The sequence below is a fragment of the Triticum dicoccoides genome, chromosome 2A, assembly GCF_002162155.2.
Source record: "Triticum dicoccoides isolate Atlit2015 ecotype Zavitan chromosome 2A, WEW_v2.0, whole genome shotgun sequence".
NCBI classification, from domain to species: Eukaryota; Viridiplantae; Streptophyta; class Magnoliopsida; order Poales; family Poaceae; genus Triticum; species Triticum dicoccoides.
Genome location: NC_041382.1, coordinates 38,397,433 through 38,417,362, shown reverse-complemented (window position 1 = coordinate 38,417,362; position 19,930 = coordinate 38,397,433). Strand labels below are relative to the sequence as shown.

Here is a 19,930-nt window from a genome sequence, read left to right as displayed (position 1 = left end):
CAATATTTAGTACCCCTAGTCGCAATATTCATCTCAAGAAAATCTTGCATGTTCCTAGTGCTGCCAAAAGTCTTCTTTCTGTTCACCGAATTGCCTTAGATAATCATGTCTTCCTCGAGTTTCACCCTTATTTCTTTTTGATCAAGGATCAGGAAACGAAGAAAATCTTCTATCGAGGTAAATGTGTTCGAGGGCTTTATCCGTTGATCCCGGTGCGTAGAAGATTCAATAAACAAGTCTATGGTGTTACCAAGCTTTCATCAACACGGTGGCATGATAGATTAGGACATGATTCTTTCTCTTCAGTTGTAAAATTGCTTAGGAAAAATAAGCTCCCATTTGTGGTTGAGCGACATAATGAAACTATTTGTGATTCGTGCCAAAGAGCGAAAAGTCATCAATTACCATATCCCATATCTACTAGTGTTTCTACCAAACCGTTGCAACTTATATTTTCTGATGTGTGGGGTCCGGCCCCACCTCTGTTGGTAGACACTCGTATTACGTCAGTTTAATTGATGACTATAGTAAATTCTCATGGATTTATCTCCTTAAGCATAGATCTGAAGTGTTTCAAGTTTTTCAAAACTTCCAAGCTCTTGTTGAACGCAAGTTCGACAGCAAAATCATTGCTGCCCAATCAGACTGGGGGGAGTACGAGAAGTTAAACTCCTTCCAAACCCTTGGCATATCACACCACGTATCATGCCCTCATGCGCACCAGCAGAACAGCTCAGCCGAACGAAAACATCGTCACATAGTCGAAGTTGGCCTTGCTCTTCTTGCAGGAGCATCCATGCCTCTCAAATTCTGGGATGAGGCTTTTCTCACAGCCGTCCAACTTATAAACATCCTTCCTAGTCGTGTCATAAAAAATGAAACACCACCAGAAAGACTTCTCCATGAAAAACCAAACTATCAATCTCTCCGTGTTTTTGGGTGCGCATGCTGGCCTAGCTCCCAACACAAAGGTGTCAAGTGTCTCGAGGTCTCCACGGGTCGAGTCTATGTTTCTAGGGATGTTGTATTCAATGAGACACAGTTTCCCTTTGACGATCTTCATCCTAACGCCGGTGCGCTTCTTTGCAAAGAAATTCTTCTTTTACCCTCACATCTCACCGGTCGTGATCAAGGGGGGAACGATATTGATGATCACTTGTTGACTAATCCTGCTGATATGTTGCATGAGCCGTGTGTTGATGAAACAGGGATAGAACCGGGAACAAATGTCGACAAAAATGAAGAAGAAAGAGCAAATTTCGGCCCTTATTTCATGTGTCCAGAAACAGGAGACAAAACCTCCTCGGGATCGGCCCATCATCAAGAAAACCGATCCCCCTCGGGATATGTTGCAGTAGATGCGGGATCTTCCTCGGGATCCAGCGCAGCAGGCGCGGCTGCGGCTGCAGGCGCACGCGCCGCAGCGCCCGTCTCCACAGGCGACACGCGACCGCATCTTAGTGGTCGCGACGCGGACCTAGCGGCGCGCCAATCCCCTTCTGCCACCTGGCGACGTGTCGATGGCTCGGACAACGCGCGCTACCGCGGCCAGCCGGTGTGCTACAAGCGGCGCGCTCCGGTTTGCTCCACCAACGCGGGCCTTGGCACGGGCCCTAGCGCGGCTCCCGGCGCTGATTTGCCACCATTGAGCAATGATGGGCCGCTCCAGAGGCCGGGATCCTCTACGGTCTCTTCAGGTGACGCAGTGCAGCCACAAGCTGCAGAAGATCCCTCTGGGACAGCCCGCACTGCTACACCCAGGAGATCCTCCTCGGGATCGGCTCCGGCTGGAACTCCTGTACAAGAGGCTGGATCTTCTGTGACTATAGACGAGGCTGCGTCATCACCACGGCGCACACGACTACAAAAAGGGGTAACGAAACCTGTGAACTACAAACATATAGTTAAATATGGCATGATCTGTTCTACGGGAGAATCAGGTGAACCAAACACGGTTGAAGAAGCACTTGGTAATGAACAATGGAAGAAAGCTATGAATGAAGAATACATGGCATTGAAGAAAAATAAAACATGGCATTTGGTTCCTCCACAACAACGTAAAAACTTGATTGACTGCAAGTGGGTATTCAGGATTAAAAGAAAATCTGATGGAACCATTGATCGTTATAAAGCTAGACTTGTTGCAAAGGGCTTTAAACAGAGATATGGCATAGACTATGAGGGCACGTTTAGTCCAGTTGTAAAAGCTGCTACCATTTGTCTTGTCCTGTCTATTGCTATTTCTAGGGGCTGGAGTCTCAGACAGCTAGATATACAGAACGCGTTCCTCCATGGTGTTCTGGAAGAAGAAGTGTACATGAAGCAACCTCCTGGGTTTGTAAGTAAAACTGCTCCATCTTATGTGTGCAAACTTGATAAAGCACTATATGGATTAAAGCAAGCTCCAAGGGCATGGTATTCACGTCTCTGTCACAAGATGCAGGCACTTGGCTTTGTCCCTTCCAAGTCTGACACCTCATTGTTTATTTACAATAAGTCCAACACATGCATATTTGTTCTCATCTATGTTGATGCTATTATTCTGACAAGCTCATCTGATGAAGCAATCACAGTGCTCTTAAAGGACTTGGGTGCAGATTTTGCCTTGAAGGATCTTGGAGACTTGCACTTCTTTCTTGGGATTGAGGTAAAGAGAAACAAAGATGGACTCCATCTCTCTCAGGAAAAATATGAACTGATCTGGTAAAAAAGGCTGGTTCGAAAGATTGTAAACCATCTCCTACTCCACTATCCAGTTCAGAAAAACTATCTCTCATAGAAGGGACACTCTTGAATCAAGAGGACAACACAAGATATAGAAGTTTAGTGGGAGCTTTGCAATATCTTACTCTTACTAGACCTGACATTTCCTTTGCAGTTAACAAAGTTTGTCAGTTCCTTCATGCACCCACTACTGTTCATTTAACTACTGCAAAACGCATAGTTAGATATGTCAAATATACTTTGAGCATTGGTCTAAATTTCAGCAAGTCACCCTCTACACTTGTTAGTGCATTCTCTGATTCAGATTGGGCAGGATGCTTGGATGACAGGAGATCAACTAGTGGGTTTGCTGTATTCTTTGGACCTAACTTGATATCATGGTGTGCACGAAAACAAGCCACTGTCTCCAGATCAAGCACAGAGGCAGAATACAAAGCATTAGCAAATGCTACAACAGAGATTATATGGATTCAGTCTATGTTGAAAGAACTTGGTGTGAAAAACACACGAGCTCCATGCCTATGGTGTGACAACCTTGGTGCCACCTATCTCTCTGCAAACCCAGTCTTTCATGCTAGAACAAAACATATAGAAATTGATTTTCATTTTGTCAGAGAAAGGGTTGCTCAGAAGAAACTTGGCATTCGGTTTGTGCACTCTAGAGATCAAGTTCGAGATGGATTCACAAAGGCATTGCATGTACGGAGTTTTGAAGAATTCAAACGTAATCTCAACTTGACCAAGCTGTGATTAAGGGAGGGTGTTAAACACATAAATGTGTCACGTATTGGAGACGTACATGAGACTATAGGAGGTTGAGTATATCTCCAAGATAGCTAGGCGCATATGATGTTCTGTTGTAACTACTAGCTAGCTTATCTCTTATCTTTCTTCTTCCTCAAGTTGTATCACAACAAACTCTTGTATGCGTATCTCAGGTTCGCACCCTGCCTATTTAACACGCATCACGTCGCCCTAGATCGGGTAAGACGTTTCTGCCAATGCACAAGTACTAGCATGGAGAATATTTTGGAAAGTTTGCACCCTAGAGGACTCAATGTTCTTAATTCTACTATTATAAGAAACATTCCTATTATTTACACCCAAATTAACATTTACCAACTGAGCTTTCTCTGCTAATAATGCAGAACTACATATATATTTCAGCGAAGTAATGTTTCAGGACACAGTTTTCACCCGAATAAACATCCTGGCATGTGATGTCACTCCTGTGCAACGGCCACCAACTGCTTTCCGATGTTGCGCCCGTAGAAGAGCCCGACGAGCGCAGCCGGCACCTTCTCGATCCCCTCGGCGACATCCTCCATGTATGTAATGTTCCCTTCCTTGAGGTGACCCACCATCTCCTCTTCGAACTTGCGGTAGGTGCCGAAGTACTCTATCACCCGGAACCCCTCTATGCGGATGCGCTTGGTGATGACGCATGCCAGGTTGCGCACGCCTTCAGGACGCTCCAGGTTGTACTGCGAGATCATCCCGCACACGGCCACCTGCCCGTGCAGCCTCATGTTGAGTAGTGCTGCATCCAGCATCTCACCACCCACATTGTCGAAGTAGATGTCGATGCCCTGCTGGAAGCACCTACGAGAACAAAGTATTATGACAACAATTACTTCTGGTTAATTGGACCAAAGCATTGGAAGGTGGAACACAGTTGTATGGCAAGGAAAGGGGCTTGCAATTAACCTCTTTAGTGCCGTGTTGAGGTCATGCTCCTTCTTGTAGTTGAAGGCATCGTCGAATCCAAACTTTGTTTTCAGGAGGTTGACCTGAGAAGGCAATTTTATTCCATGAAAAATGGTGTATTACTAATGTTGTGAAACACATTCAATTTCGTGGATCGCTGAGAAATTGGCAAGGGCAGCGACAGAATCAGTATGAACAGAACTACAATGGCTGGGGATGTGCACAACCGGAGGAGAAGACAAACCGAGCATGTACAAACTTTCTCATCAGAACCAGCACTGCCAACCACATAGCAGCCTGTGATCTTGGCAAGCTGCCCAACAAGCTGTCCGACGGCGCCTGATGCCGCTGATACAAAGACATAGTCGCCTTTTTTTGGCTTGGTCACGTTGAAGAATCCAGAAAATGCAGTAAGGCCAGGCATGCCTAAATTAAAAAAATGCAGTTAGGGGGGGAAATCTACCAGTGTATCAGCTGTTAAATATGACCAAAAGTAGCAGACACGAGTGATTATCAAGCTTCTAGGATGGGCTAGTAGCCTAGTACCTTAATTACGTGATCGATTATAGCAGAGTAGCAGGCTATGGTCTACCAAGAAAGTAAGCAATAACTAACCGTTTCCAGAACATGAAAATGTATTAACAATGACTAGATTAGCTCGCGACGAATAGAAGTGGACTCACCGAGAACACCTGCGTAGTAAGACAGCGGTAATTCAGGATGGTTGATCTTGAAAATCGACGCAGGCTTAGTGATCAAGGTGTATTCTTCACATGCTGTCATTCCCCACACCAGATCACCTGCCTTGAAATCCGGGTGCCCGGATTCTACCACCTTGCTCACGCCAAAAGTAGTTATAACCTGGTAGGAATGATTCACGGAGGCACAAAAATGTCAAGGGTTCCGGTGGGGAAACAAGACTCAGGAAAGAAAGGCTGAAACCATCCACATGCTTTTTTTTCAAAATAAATACGCTACCTCCCCAAGGACGAATTCCGGGTAGCTGGGGTCCTGGTGCTTGGTCATCCGTCTGCGCATGTAGGGATCGCAGGAGAGGTAGAGGTTCTTCACCATCACCGCCGCCGACCCGGGCGGGACGGCCAGGCGCGCCGTCGCCGTGACGAGCTCCATGTCGTCCTCGGTGGGGAACCCCGTCACGTGCCGCTTCAGGGTCACCCTCTTGTTGCTCACCTCCGCCTCCGCCATTCCTTCCTTTCTTTCCTGGACGTACGCAACGCACCGATGACGATGAGCTGGTGATTTTTCAGATATCAAACGCGTTCGGGTGGGTATGTTTCGTGCGTGGCGGATTGAGTTCAAGCGGGTGGAGGGAGGAGCAGCCGGCCGGCCGGCAGATAAAACTGGGTTCGTCTTCTCCGCCAGGCCATACCAACTCGTCCTCTCTGCCGCGGCATCATCGACACAAGAAGCACAAGGTTCTTGCTCTGTCGACTTGCATGAATTATATAAACTATTACTACTTTTTTAGGGGAAATAAACTAATACTTGTCAAGCTGATTTCTAACAAGATCTATGTATCAGCTTAGTGACACGTACTATGTCGACTTGCACACGTACTATGTAAAAGGTAAACACAAGGTTCTTGCTCCAACACTAATTTTTTTAGGGGTGAGGCTGAGTCGTTTCGTTATTAAAGAATAACTAGAAAAAATGATCATGCGGCAGACACAGCTAACCGCTGACAGAGCGGAGGAACGAGAGCACACCCCGCCGACCGCCGCTCCGGCGCCGGCGACCACCATCCCACGGCGCTACCCGCTTGGGATCGGCGTCCACCCACCCGTCGTATGCCACCCCGGCTACGACGGACACCCTTCCGTTGGTGTGCCTCGCCACGGTGCAGAAGTTGCGGCCGGAGCTCGCCCTGCAGGCGACTGCTCTTTTTGTCCGCTGCCACTGCCGCGGGTTCCAGCTAGCTGCTGTCGTTGTCCACAGCTCTCTGCTCCCTCTAGTTCTCCAGGTAGGTGGCACACCGGTGTGGCCAGCAGGTTTGCTCTTTGCCCTAACTTGCTGCGTCTGTTGCTCTCCAAGCCCTTCGTTGCTAGCAATCCGCCATAGTTCTCCAGTTCCTTTGCTCCACCCTTGATGCATGATAGCTTCCTTCTCCCTGGCTTTATGATCGCTCCCTAGCTAGCTCGTTCAAATTCCTTCACTCGCTCTTGGGCAGTGGCGGATTCACCGTACGGGCACCCTGGGCACGTGCCCGGGCTCGATCCCGTCGGTGTTCTCAACTATAGCGATCTTTCCTAGCCATCGCATGCCTAAAAACGCTCAGAAACACGAAAAAACGATGGAAAATACGTAAACTTCTCTAATTGGGCTAGTCCGGGCGTTTTCTGCAGTTTGGGCCTTACTCATATCAGCTAAGCAATCAGATGGGCCACAACAGCCAATAGGCCTTGTTTGCTCGATCAATCCACGCACTGAAGAAGAATCGATCGATCCATCGACAAGTCGCCTGTTCGTCTGCGTACGCAGGAACGCGAGACCTAGTCGTGTCCTACCATCTGCTGCGCAGCTGCGCCTCCAAGGCGGCGATGGCGTGAGGTAGACTGCCGCCAACAGCCAGATCAATGTCGGACGACAAGATTAGAAGAGGATTAGAGATGACGCGCGGCCGGGCCTCGGCTCTGACTCCGGTGGGCGACGGTCAAGATCGGAAGCGTAAGCGGGGGCGCCAAGGCGGCGAATCGTCCGGTACCACCAGTGGGAATTCAACTCCGGCTGGATCGGACGTTGGGTCTTCACCGTCGACACTAGCGAACACTCAACCTGTTCAAGAGGCATCCAGTAGCAGACTGCCAGCAATTAGGGCTAGAGGCAAGCGACAGCTAGGTGAGTTATATTTGTAATTTAAGAAGTTGTGCATTGGATTGCTTGCGGACTCTAATTATGCTTGTTAAAATTTCAGAGTTGAGCAGATTTTTTGTTGACACTAGAAGAAATTCACAAGTGGAACCGCCACAAGACCCACAACCAAGTGATGTTCATGAACATGGTGACGACGTGATAGATGAGGTTCAGAACTGGATTGAGCAGGAAATGCTGGATGATGACGATGATGATGATGATGATGATGATGAGGTGAATTTTGAGGACGAGGACGATGATGAGTTTAATCCGGCTGAAATTGTGTGTGATCCCGCTCATAGGCAACAAATTGCTGATTATCATCCGAATATTCAAGATCAGGTGAGAAGAGCATACATATTGAAGGGTCCAACCCGACCAACTGTCAAATTTGATCGCAAAAAAATTGGTAGCAAGAACCGTGCATTTTCTAAAAATTGGTATAAGAATTATGATTGGTTAGAATATAGTGTGTCCGAGCAAGCTGCATTTTGTTTCTATTGTTTTTTTAAGCAACCAGGAAGTAGTACACATTTTGGTTATGATGTCTTCACCAAAAAAGGATTCAGGGATTGGAAGCATGCATATCAGGCATTGCCTGCTCATGTTGGTGGGGTAAATAGTGCGCACAACAAGGCAAGATTGCATTATGATGATTTTCGTAATCAAAGGCAAAGCGTGTCTAGTAACTTTGCTAGGTCAACCAAGGAGTCTGAAGTACTTTACAAAATTCGGTTGCACACTTCTCTGGGTTGTGCAAGATATCTCATTGCTCAAGGCTTGGCTTTTCGTGGCCATGATGAAAGTTCAACTTCACTGAACAAGGGTAACTTCCGTGAGATGGTAGATTGGCATAAAGCTAGAGATGAAAAAGTGAGGCATGCTTTTGACCATGGTAGTAGAAACTGCAAGATGCTTGCTGCTGAAATTCAAAAAGATCTTGCAAAGTGTTGCGCAGAAGAGGTCACCAAAGCAATCATGAGAGAAATTGGTGATAAGAAATTCTCTGTGCTTATCGATGAGTCACGTGATATATCTGTCAAAGAGCAAATGGCGGTGATGTTGAGGTTAGTAGTGGTTTATTATTCATTTTAATTGTTATTTCATAGTTGTTTTCTACTTTTATTTAACCTTGTTACAAAAATCTTGATGTAGGTATGTCAATGATAAAGGGAAAGTCGTGGAACGATTTCTCTCTCTGTACCATGTCAGTGAGACTACATCAGAGGCACTAAAGGTAGCTCTTGTTGACATTCTTGATCATCATAAGTTATCCATTCATAGTCTACGAGGGCAAGGATATGATGGAGCTTCAAATATGAGAGGTGAATTTAATGGTTTGCAAAAGAAAATTCTTGACGAGAACCCTTATGCCTTTTATGTGCATTGCTTTGCACATCGTTTACAATTGGTGGTTGTCTCGGTCGCTAGTTGTTGCTCCTCTATTCATGATTTGTTTGAATATGTCTCCTTAATTGTGAGCACAACTACTGTATCTTGCAAGAGAAGGGATTCACTGAGGGAGGAACGTCATCAAAATATCTTAGATCAGCTTGAGAGCGGTGAGATATTTAGTGGAAGAGGTTTGAACCAAGAAACAAATTTAGCAAGACCCGGGGATACTAGATGGGGTTCACACCATACAACTTTGCTTCGTTTGAGTCAAATGTGGAAGTCGGTCATATATGTGCTTCGTGAGGTCAATGATGAAGGGAGCGGACCGTCTCAAGCGGCGGGTTTGATAGAGATAATGGAGAGTTTCAAATTTGCTTTCGTATTGCATCTTATGATAAAGTTGCTTGCTATCACAAATGAACTCTCACAAGTCTTGCAGAGAAAAGATATAAACATTGTTAATGCCATTGAACTAGTTGGTGATGTCAAAGCTCGGTTGGCCTCTATGAGAGAAAGTGGTTGGGAAAGCTTGTTCAATGAAGTCCAACACTTTTGTGTCACCAAAGGTATTCCGATGCCTGATATGAATGAAAGAATACCGGTCCGAGGTCGTTCAAGGCTTGATGGTGTGACTTACACCAATCTTCATTTCTATCGAGTTGAGATCTTCTATGTTGCCATTGACAAGATATGCACTGAGATGAATCATCGCTTTAATGAAGCATCTTCAAATATAATAGTGGCCTTCTCATGCCTTCATCCAAAAAATTCCTTCTCCAAGTTTGATGTTGACAAGCTTGCTAGCTTAACTAAAGTTTATCATGGAGATTTCTCTAGTGGTGATCGTGCAATCATAAGAGACGAACTTCAGACTTACATTCTTCATGTACGAAGGCATGAGGCCTTTTCTTCTTGTAAAGATATTGAAAGTTTATCTACAACGATGGTTGAAACTGAGAAACATTTGGTTTTCCCACTGGTGTACAGAATCATAGAGTTGGCTTTGTTATTGCCAGTCTCAACGGCATCGGTCGAAAGAGCTTTCTCGGCAATGAAGATTATCAAATCTAAATTGCGCAGCAAGATAAATGATACATGGTTTAATGACTTGATGATTTGCTACACCGAGCGGGAGATTTTTAAAGGACTTGATGATGATGCTATTATTAAACGGTTTCAAGCCATGAAGTATCGGAAAGGGCAATTGCCCAGGTCCAATTAGCATATTACTGGTACGCTCCATTCTATCTAATGTGTTTAATTTCAATGAAAATTATATAAATTATTAATGTGTTTTATCTTGTAGATTCTCTTGTGTGCACAAGGATGAACGTTGGAGATTGGACTATTGTCGTCGAGGTGTCGAAAGGTTAGGTTGTGTGACTAGTGTTTGGAGAGTTATTTGGTATTGTATTCCTGTTTTTATTTACTTCTATGATCTATAAAAAATTAGTGTGTATATTACACATGACATTTATCCAAATATATGATACTTATTGTGTCTGATAGACAAAAGTAAATTTTAGCTTACGGCGTGCCCGGGCTTTAGCAATTTGCTGGCTCCGCCACTGCTCTTGGGGGTTTGTTGGTCTCTTACGTGCACGCTGATGCTTAGACCTTGTTCGCTCTCCGGTAAACCATGAGCACACCGGAAGGCGGCTTTGGAAGGACCAGGCGGAGGCCTGGCGGCGGCGGGGCAAGGTTCGAGAACCGCATGCTCGACCGCTACCGTTGTGGCACTGTCCAAGTTGTTGCCGGTGCCAGAAGCGCCGCCGTGCTGCACGCCACCGTTCTCGTGGATGGGCTTTTCTGCTCGCCGGCTTTCTTCGCAGAAACGCTCTCCCACTGGTTTGGGAGGAACCCGGCGGGTTCCCGAGTCCGGCCGTTGACCGTTGGCCATTTTGAATTTGAAGTTGCCCATGAAGGTGTTGCATGGGAGATCACACGTAAGAAGTGTTGGTCTTGGGGGTCGTTATATGTTTCAGTCTCCTTGAGCAAAGAAAAGTGTACCAGCCTAGAGGCACGCTCTAGACCGCGAACGTTCACCGCGCACTCCCGCTTGCCATCGTTGCTAGGACCTCACCCTGGCATGGTGCAACGTCCCTCCAATCCCTCGTGCAGTGTGCGTGATCTCACGAGCCCAGATTTCCCACGATCTGTTGAGGGCGAGACCCCAAGGCTGCATGCCCCATGCAATAGCAATCATGCCAATGCCTTAAACCCTCTTCACCCACTGGCTGCCGCGCATGACGCCCAACCCGGTCGCTCGCTCGACAGATACGATGAGATGGGCCTTCCGGCTTTCCAGGGCGTTACTGCCATTTATCGCGAAAACCAACTTAATGACACGCCTGTCATGCGTCATAATTCCTACCTACATGCCCTCCTGTCCACTCCGGCACCTAGGAATCACGCGATTCCTGCGCAACGCATCGCCTCCGTTACAGGAGAGAGGACTGCAAAGCCTAAAGATTTGCATCTTAGATGCTTTCGATGCCTAGCCTACAGCCACCGGCGCAAGGACTGTAGAGACCCCGTCGTCTGCTGGCTCTGCAGACGTGTGGGCCATGTGGTTTCCCAATGCCACTCCCGACGCGGCCCTTCATCTTCGCGCGCTGCCCCCTCACCCCCTTATAATGCGGCCGCCATGCCTCCCGCTGCTCCAAGCTCTCCAGCCCGCTCCACTCCTTCCAGCTCTCTCGCTCTGCTTCCTCCCAAGCCCGCACCTCCCATCTCCATGGAGCCTGTTGTCCGAGGCCGCCCCACTTCCTTGGACGTGCACTACCCCCTCCTCCCTGATCAGAATGCCCTAGTTTGCCTCGTCAACATCACTCCTCCCATGTCCGGCTTTCTCCCATGGCTTAAACGCCTCTTCGCGGATCGGCTCAACATCACAGATATCCGGTTCGCCGGGTGCGCCACTGGCACTGTGTTTGTAGTCTTTCTTCGCGAAGCGGAGCAAGTGGCCGCCTTGCGAGCCAGCCCACTGATGACTGATACTCGTAGGGTGGACATCATGCCGCACAATGCGGGTGACAATTCCTTTACTTTCTCCTTCCGTCACATAGTTAGCCTATCCCTCGAGAAGATGCCGCTTGAGCTATGGGATCGCCGAGGGGTTTCATCCAGCGTGGCTGGCTTTGCTAGGCTGCTAGGGGTGAGTCATGCCTGTCTCCACGGGAATGACTTCTCCAGCATCCTTGTCCTCGTCAAAGTCGAAGCTCTTCAACAAATCCCACACCACCTCGCCTTCCACCGCATCAACGGCGTCGGCATCTATGCCGACGTCGTCATTAACGAAGTCTGGGACGTGGCACGCACGCTGGGCTCACACTCCTCCCCACCCCTCCCTCCCAACAGCTACCACCACCCTAACAACGGCGACCACGGTCCGGCCCGTGGGATCAGACGTGGACATGCCAACCCACGCGCCTCGCGGGCATCAAACGAAACCATGGCTGACCGGGCATTCTGCGCCTTCCAATACCCCCACTTTGCCACGTTTGGCGATATCCTCGCTATGATCAAGCTATCAGCTAAGCCTAGGATTCGGAGGGTAGACACGTTCGCCATCCCCACCATTGGCGAGGTAGCACACGAGGACGAGGACCGGCTTTGCCTCAAACCTGTCCTCCTCGGCACTGAGGTCCAGCGGCCACATGTGGAGGCCGCCTTTGACGCTGACACCCTAAGCTTCACCTTCTCTGTCAAGCTGAGCAACAATGGCACGGCCTCCGGCATTGTTGTAGTCGGTCCTACCAGCACGAACCACAACCACTTCCTTTGCTTTGATCTCATCCTGGGAAAGATCGAACACCATACCTGTAGATATATCCTCTTCGAGCTCTGGCCTAACACCCTCTCAGGAGAATTCTGTTCCCGCACACTTCCACTGCTACCTTCTATCGACTGCAAGCATCCACCCAAAGCTTTTGTCCCAAACTCGGTGATTCCTGATGATGGGCCTCTGCTTTCTCTTGCGGGCGAGAGCCGCTTCCCCAGGCTTGACAGGACTTTGGCGCAAATTCGGGCCAGGCCCATCAGGTGATGGTGGCCAGGCTAATTTGTACGACGCCTGTTCGTCCCGTGCCCGGCCTGTTTGTCGGCCTGTTGCCCGTGGGCTTCCTCTCGCCCATTGCGTGCACTGATATGCAGCACGGGGCCTGCGCAATCCTACCTGTGGAGGTTGCTACTCGCTTTTGCAATTGCCGTGCTCCACCCTTCCCATCCTCCGCCGCCGACCAGCAAAGCCACCCACCCACCCTGCAGCTCCTAGATCCCCCGACTGCGACTGCTACCATCTGTTGGGGAACGCAGTAATTTCAAAAATTTCCATACGCACACGCAAGATCATGGTGATGCATAGCAACGAGAGGGGGGAGTGTTGTCTACGTACCCACGCAGACCGACTGCGGAAGCGTTGCCGCAACATAGAGGAAGTAGTCGTACGTCTTCCCGATCTGACCGATCCAAGCACCGTTACTCCGGCACCTCCGACTTCTTATCACACGTACAGCTCGATGACGATCCCCGGGCTCCGATCCAGCAAAGAGTCGGGGAGGAGTTCCGTCAGCACGATGGCGTGGTGACGATCTTGATGTTCTACTGTCGCAGGGCTTCACCTAAGCACCGCTACAATATGATCGAGGTGGAATATGGTGGCAGGGGGCACCGCACACGGCTAAGGAACGATCTCAAGGATCAACTTGTGTGTCTAGAGGTGCCCCCCTGCCCCCGTATATAAAGGATCCAAGGGGGAGGGGGCGGCCGGCCAGGAGGAGGGCGCAGGAGGAGTCCTACTCCTACCGGGAATAGGACTCCCCCCCAATCCTAGTTGGAATAGGATTCCCCGAGGGGGAAAGAGAGAGAGGGTGGCCGGCCACCTCTCCTTGTCCTAATAGGACTCGGGGAGGGGGGAGGCGCGCGGCCCACATTGGGCTGCCCCTTTCTCCTTTCCACTAAAGTCCACTAAGGCCCATATAGCTCCCGGGGGGGTCCGGTAACCTCCCAGTACTCCGGTAAAATCTCGATTTCACCCGGAACACTTCCGATATCCAAACATAGGCGTCCAATATATCAATCTTTATGTCTCAACCATTTCGAGACTCCTCGTCATGTCCGTGATCACATCCGGGACTCCAAACTAACTTCGGAACATCAAAATGCATAAACTCATAATAACTGTCATCGTAACTTCAAGCGTGCAGACCCTACGGTTCGAGAACAATGTAGACATGACCGAGACACGTCTCCGGTCAATAACCAATAGCAGGACCTGGATGCCCATATTGGCTCCTACATATTCTACGAAGATCTTTATCGGTCAGACCGTATAACAACATACATTGTTCCCTTTGTCATCGGTATGTTACTTGCCCGAGATTCGATCGTAGGTATCCAATACCTAGTTCAATCTCGTTACCGGCAAGTCTCTTTACTCGTTCCGTAATACATCATCTCACAACTAACATATTAGTTGTAATGGTTGCAAGGCTTATGTGATGTGCATTACCGAGAGGGCCCAGAGATACCTCTCCGACAATCGGAGTGACAAATCCTAATCTCGAAATACGCCAACCCAACATCTACCTTTGGAGACACCTATAGAGCTCCTTTATAATCACCCAGTTACGTTGTGATGTTTGGTAGCACACAAAGTGTTCCTCCGGTAAACGGGAGTTGCATAATCTCATAGTCATAGGAACATGTATAAGTCATGAAGAAAGCAATAGCAACATACTAAACGATCGGGTGTTAAGCTAATGAAATGGGTCATGTCAATCAGATCATTCAACTAATGATGTGACCTCGTTAATCAAATAACAACTCTTTGTTCATGGTTAGGAAACATAATCATCTTTGATTAACGAGCTAGTCAAGTAGAGGCATCTAGTGACACTCTGTTTGTCTATGTATTCACACATGTATTATGTTTCCGGTTAATACAATTCTAGCATGAATAATAAACATTTATCATGATGTAAGGAAATATAATAACTTTATTATTGCCTCTAGGGCATATTTCCTTCAGTCTCCCACTTGCACTAGAGTCAATAATCTAGTTCACATCGCCATGTGATTTAACAGCAATAGTTCACATCACCATGTGATTAGCACCCATAGTCCTCATCGATATGTGACCAACACCCAAAGGGTTTACTAGAGTCAATAATCTAGTTCACATCGTTTATGTGATTAACACCCAAAGAGTACTAAGGTGTGATCATGTTTTGCTTGGGAGATAATATTAGTCAACGGGTCTGTCACATACAGATCTATAAGTATTTTGCGAATTCTATGTCTACAATGCCCTGCATGGAGCTACTCTAGCTAATTGCTCCCACTTTCAATATGTATCTAGATCGAGACTTAGAGTCATCCAGATCTGTGTCAAAACTTGCATCGACGTAACCTTTTAGGACGAACCTTTTTGTCATGTCCATAATCGAGAAACATATCCTTATTTCACTAAGGATAATTCTGACCGCTGTCCAGTGATCTACTCCTAGATCACTATCGTACTCCCTTGCTTAATCAGTGCAGGGTATACAATAGATCTGGTATACAGCATGACATACTTTATAGAACCTATGGCCAAGGCATAGGGAATGACATTCATTCTCTTTCTATCTTCTGTTGTGGTCGGGCTTTGAGTCTTACTCAATTTCACACCTTGTAACATAGGCAAGAAACTCTTTCTTTGTCTTTTCCATTTTGAACTACTTCAAAATCTTGTCAAGGTATGTATTTATTGAAAAACCTTATCAAGCGTCTTGATCTATCTCTATAGATCTTGATGCTCAATATGCAAGCAACTTCACCGAGGTCTTTCTTTGAAAAAACTCCTTTCAAACACTCCTTTATGCTTTATAGAATAATTCTACATTATTTCCGATCAACAATATGTCATTCACATATACTTATCAGAAATGCCGTAGTGCTCCCACTCACTTTGTTGCAAATACAGGCTTCATGCAAGTCTGTATAAAACTATATGCTTTGATCAACTCATCAAAGCGTATATTCCAACTCTGAGATGCTTGCACCAGTTCACAGATGGATCGCTGGAGCTTGCACATTTTGTTAGTACCTTTCGGATTGACAAAACCTTCTAGTTGCATCGTATACAACCCTTCTTCAATAAATCCATTAAGGAATTCAGTTTTGTTTATCCATTTGCCAGATTTCATAAAATGCGGCAATTTGCTAACATGATTCGGACAGACTTAAGCATAGATACGAGTGAGAATCTCTCATCGTAGTCAACACCTTGAACTTGTCGAAAATCCTCTTTGCGACAATTCTAGCTTTGTAGATAATAACACTACTATCAGCGTCCGTCTTCCTCTTGAAGATCCATTTATTTTTATGGCTTGCCGATCATCGGGCAAATCCATCAAAGTCCATACTTTGTTCTCATACATGGATCATATCTCAGATTTCATGTCCTCAAACCATTTCGCGGAATCTGGGCTCATCATCGCTTCCTCATAGTTCGCAAGTTCGTCATGGTCTAGTAACATGACTTCCAGAACAGGATTACCGTACCACTCTGGTGCGGACCTTACTCTGGTTTACCTACGAGATTCGGTAGTAACTTGATCTGAAGTTACATGATCATCATCATTATCTTCCTCACTAATTGGTGTAGTAGTCACAAGAACAAATTTCTGTGATGAACTACTTTCCAATAAGGGAGAAGGTACAATTACCTTATCAAGTTTTCTACTTTCCTCCCACTCACTTCTTTCGAGAGAAACTCCTTCTCTAGAAAGTTTCCGAATTTAGCAACAAAAGTCTTGCCTTCGGATCTGTGATAGAAGGTGTATCCAATAGTTTCCTTTGGATATCCTATGAAGACACATTTCTCCAATTTGGGTTTGAGCTTATCAGGTTGAAACTTTTTCACATAAGCATTGCAACCTCAAACTTTAAGAAACAACAGCTTAGGTTTCTTGCCAAACCATAGTTCATACGGTGTCGTCTCAACGGATTTAGATGGTGCCCTATTTAACGTGAATGCAGCTGTCTCTAATGCATAACCCCAAAACGATAGTGGTAGATCGGTAAGAGACATCATAGATCGCACCATATCTAATAAAGTACGGTTATGACGTTCGGACACACCATTACATTGTGGTGTTCCAGGTGGCGTGAGCAGTGAAACTATTTCACATTGTTTTTTTAACTGAAAGCCAAACTCGTAACTCAAATACTCTTCTGTACGATCAGATCGTAGAAACTTTATTTTCTTGTTACGATGATTTTTCACTTCACTCTGAAATTCTTTGAACTTTTCAAATGTTTCAGACTTATGTTTCATCAAGTAGATATACTCATATCTGCTCAAATCATCTGTGAAGATTAGAAAATAATGATACCTGTCGCGAGCCTCAATATTCATCGGACCACATACATCAGTATGTATGATTTCCAACAAATTTTGTTGCTCGCTCTATTGTTCCGAAGAACGGAGTCTTAGTCATCTTGCCCATGAGGCATGGTTCGCAAGCATCAACTGATTCATAATCAAGTGATTCCAAAAGCCCATCAGCATGGAGTTTCTTCATGCACTTTACACCAATATGACCTAAACGGCAGTGCCATAAATAAGTTGCACTATCATTATTAACTTTGCATCTTTTGGTTTCAATATTATGATTATGTGTATCACTATGATCTGTTGGGTTTCGTAGTAATTTCAAAAAAAATTCCTACGCACACGCAAGATCATGTGATGCATAGCAACGAGAGGAGAGAGTGTTGTCTACGTACCCAACGCAGACCGACTGCGGAAGCGCTGACACGACGTAGAGGAAGTAGTCGTACGTCTTCACGATCCAACCGATCAAGTACCGAAGCTACGGCACCTCCGAGTTCGAGCACACGTTCAGCTCGATGACGATCCCCGGAATCCGATCCAGCAAAGTGTCGGGGAAGAGTTCCGTCAGCACGACGGCGTGGTGACGATCTTGATGCACTACAGCTGCAGGGCTTCGCCTAAACTCCGCTACAGTATTATCGAGGAATATGGTGGCTGGGGGCACCGCACACGGCTAAGGAATAGATCACGTGGATCAACTTGTGTGTTCTAGGGTGCCTCTACCTCAGTATATAAAGGACCAAAGGGGGGGAGGCTGGCCGGCCACAAGGGGTGCGCCAGGAGAGTCCTACTCCCTTTGGGAGTAGGATTCCCCCCCCCAATCCTAGTTGGAATAGGATTCGCGGAGGGGGAAAAGAGAGAGAGGGGGCCGGCCACCTCTCCTAGTCCTAATAGGACTACGGGAAGGGGGAGGCGCACAGCCCATGTAGGGCTGCCTTTTCTCTTTTCCACTAAGGCCCATCATGGCCCATTTAGCTCCCGGGGGGTTCCGGTAACCTTCCCGGTACTCCGGTAAAATCCCGATTTCACCCGGAACACTTCCGATATCCAAACATAGGCTTCCAATATATCAATCTTTACGTATCGACCATTTCGAGACTCCTCGTCATGTCCGTGATCACATCCGGGACTTCGAACAACCTTCGGTACATCAAAATGCATAAACTCATAATATAACTGTCATCGTAACCTTAAGCGTGCGGACCCTACGGGTTCGAGAACAATGTAGACATGACCGAGACACGTCTCCGGTCCATAACCAATAGCGGGACCTGGATGCCCATATTGGCTCCTACATATTCTACGAAGATCTTTATCGGTCAGACCACATAACAACATACGTTGTTCCCTTTGTCATCGGTATGTTACTTGCCCGAGATTCGATCGTCGGTATCCAATACCTAGTTCAATCTCGTTACCGGCAAGTCTCTTTACTCGTTCCATAATACATCATCTCACAACTAACATATTAGTTGTAATGCTTGCAAGCCTTTTGTGATGTGCATCGCCGAGAGGGCCCAGAGATACCTCTCCGACAATCGGAGTGACAAATCCTAATCTCGAAATACGCCAACCCAACATGTACCTTTGGAGATACCTGTAGTACTCCTTTATAATCACCCAGTTACGTTGTGACATTTGGTAGTACCCAAAGTGTTCCTCCGGTAAACGGGAGTTGCATAATCTCATAGTTATAGGAACATGTATAAGTCATGAAGAAAGCAATAGCAACATACTAAACGATCGGGTGCTAAGCTAATGGAATGGGTCATGTCAATCAGATCATTCAACTAATGATGTGACCTCGTTAATCAAATAACAACTCATTGTTTATGGTTAGGAAACATAACCATCTTTGATTAATGAGCTAGTCAAGTAGAGGCATACTAGTGACACTTTGTTTGTCTATGTATTCACACATGTATTATGTTTCCGGTTAATACGATTCTAGCATGAATAATAAACATTTATCATGATTATAAGGAAATAAATAATAACTTTATTATTGCCTCTAGGGCATATTTCCTTCAGTCTCCCACTTGCACTAGAGTCAATAATCTAGATTACACTGTAATGATTCTAACACCCATGGAGCCTTGGTGCTGATCATGTTTTGCTCGTGGAAGAGGCTTAGTCAACGGGTCTGCAACATTCAGATCCGTATGTATCTTGCAAATCTCTATGTCTCCCACCTGGACTAGATCCCGGATGGAGTTGAAGCGTCTCTTGATGTGCTTGGTCCTTTTGTGAAATCTAGATTCCTTTGCCAAGCCAATTGCACCAGTATTGTCACATAAGATTTTCATTGGACCCGATGCACTAGGTATGACACCTAGATCGGATATGAACTCCTTCATCCAGACTCCTTGGTTCGCTGCTTCCGAAGCAGCTATGTACTCCGCTTCACATGTAGATCCTGCTACGACGCTTTGTTTAGAACTGCACCAACTGACAGCTCCACCGTTTAATGTAAACACGTATCCGGTTTGCGATTTAGAATCGTCCGGATTAGTGTCAAAGCTTGCATCAACGTAACCTTTTACGGTGAGCTCTTTGTCACCTCCATATACGAGAAACATATCCTTAGTCCTTTTAAGGTATTTCAGGATGTTCTTGACCGCTGTCCAGTGATCCACTCCTGGATTACTTTGGTACCTCCCTGCTAAACTTATAGCAAGGCACACATCAGGCCCGGTACACAACATTGCATACATGATAGAGCCTATGGCTGAAGCATAGGGAACATCTTTCATTTTCTCTCTATCTTCTGCAGTGGTCGGGCATTGAGTCTTACTCAACTTCACACCTTGTAACACAGGCAAGAACCCTTTCTTTGCTTCATCCATTTTG

The 19,930-nt window shown here is 46.5% G+C and overlaps 2 protein-coding genes across 2 annotated transcripts; one reads left to right on the top strand and one right to left on the bottom strand.

The window, feature by feature from the left end:
* Positions 1-3,947: 3,947 nt before the first annotated feature.
* On the bottom strand, positions 3,948-5,637 carry LOC119358805 (2-alkenal reductase (NADP(+)-dependent)-like). The gene is made up of 5 exons (XM_037625218.1): positions 5,410-5,637; positions 5,115-5,292; positions 4,691-4,857; positions 4,432-4,514; positions 3,948-4,326 (listed from the first exon to the last, which is right to left on the bottom strand). The coding sequence occupies exons 1-5, from the start codon at positions 5,635-5,637 to the stop codon at positions 3,948-3,950; spliced, it is 1,035 nt and encodes a 344-aa protein (XP_037481115.1).
* Positions 5,638-5,722: 85 nt separating this feature from the next.
* On the top strand, positions 5,723-9,919 carry LOC119357517 (zinc finger MYM-type protein 1-like). The gene is made up of 5 exons (XM_037624438.1): positions 5,723-5,867; positions 6,138-6,412; positions 6,620-6,707; positions 7,364-8,369; positions 8,458-9,919. Exons 1-5 carry the CDS (start codon positions 5,723-5,725, stop codon positions 9,917-9,919), a joined length of 2,976 nt encoding a protein of 991 aa, XP_037480335.1.
* Positions 9,920-19,930: the final 10,011 nt, after the last annotated feature.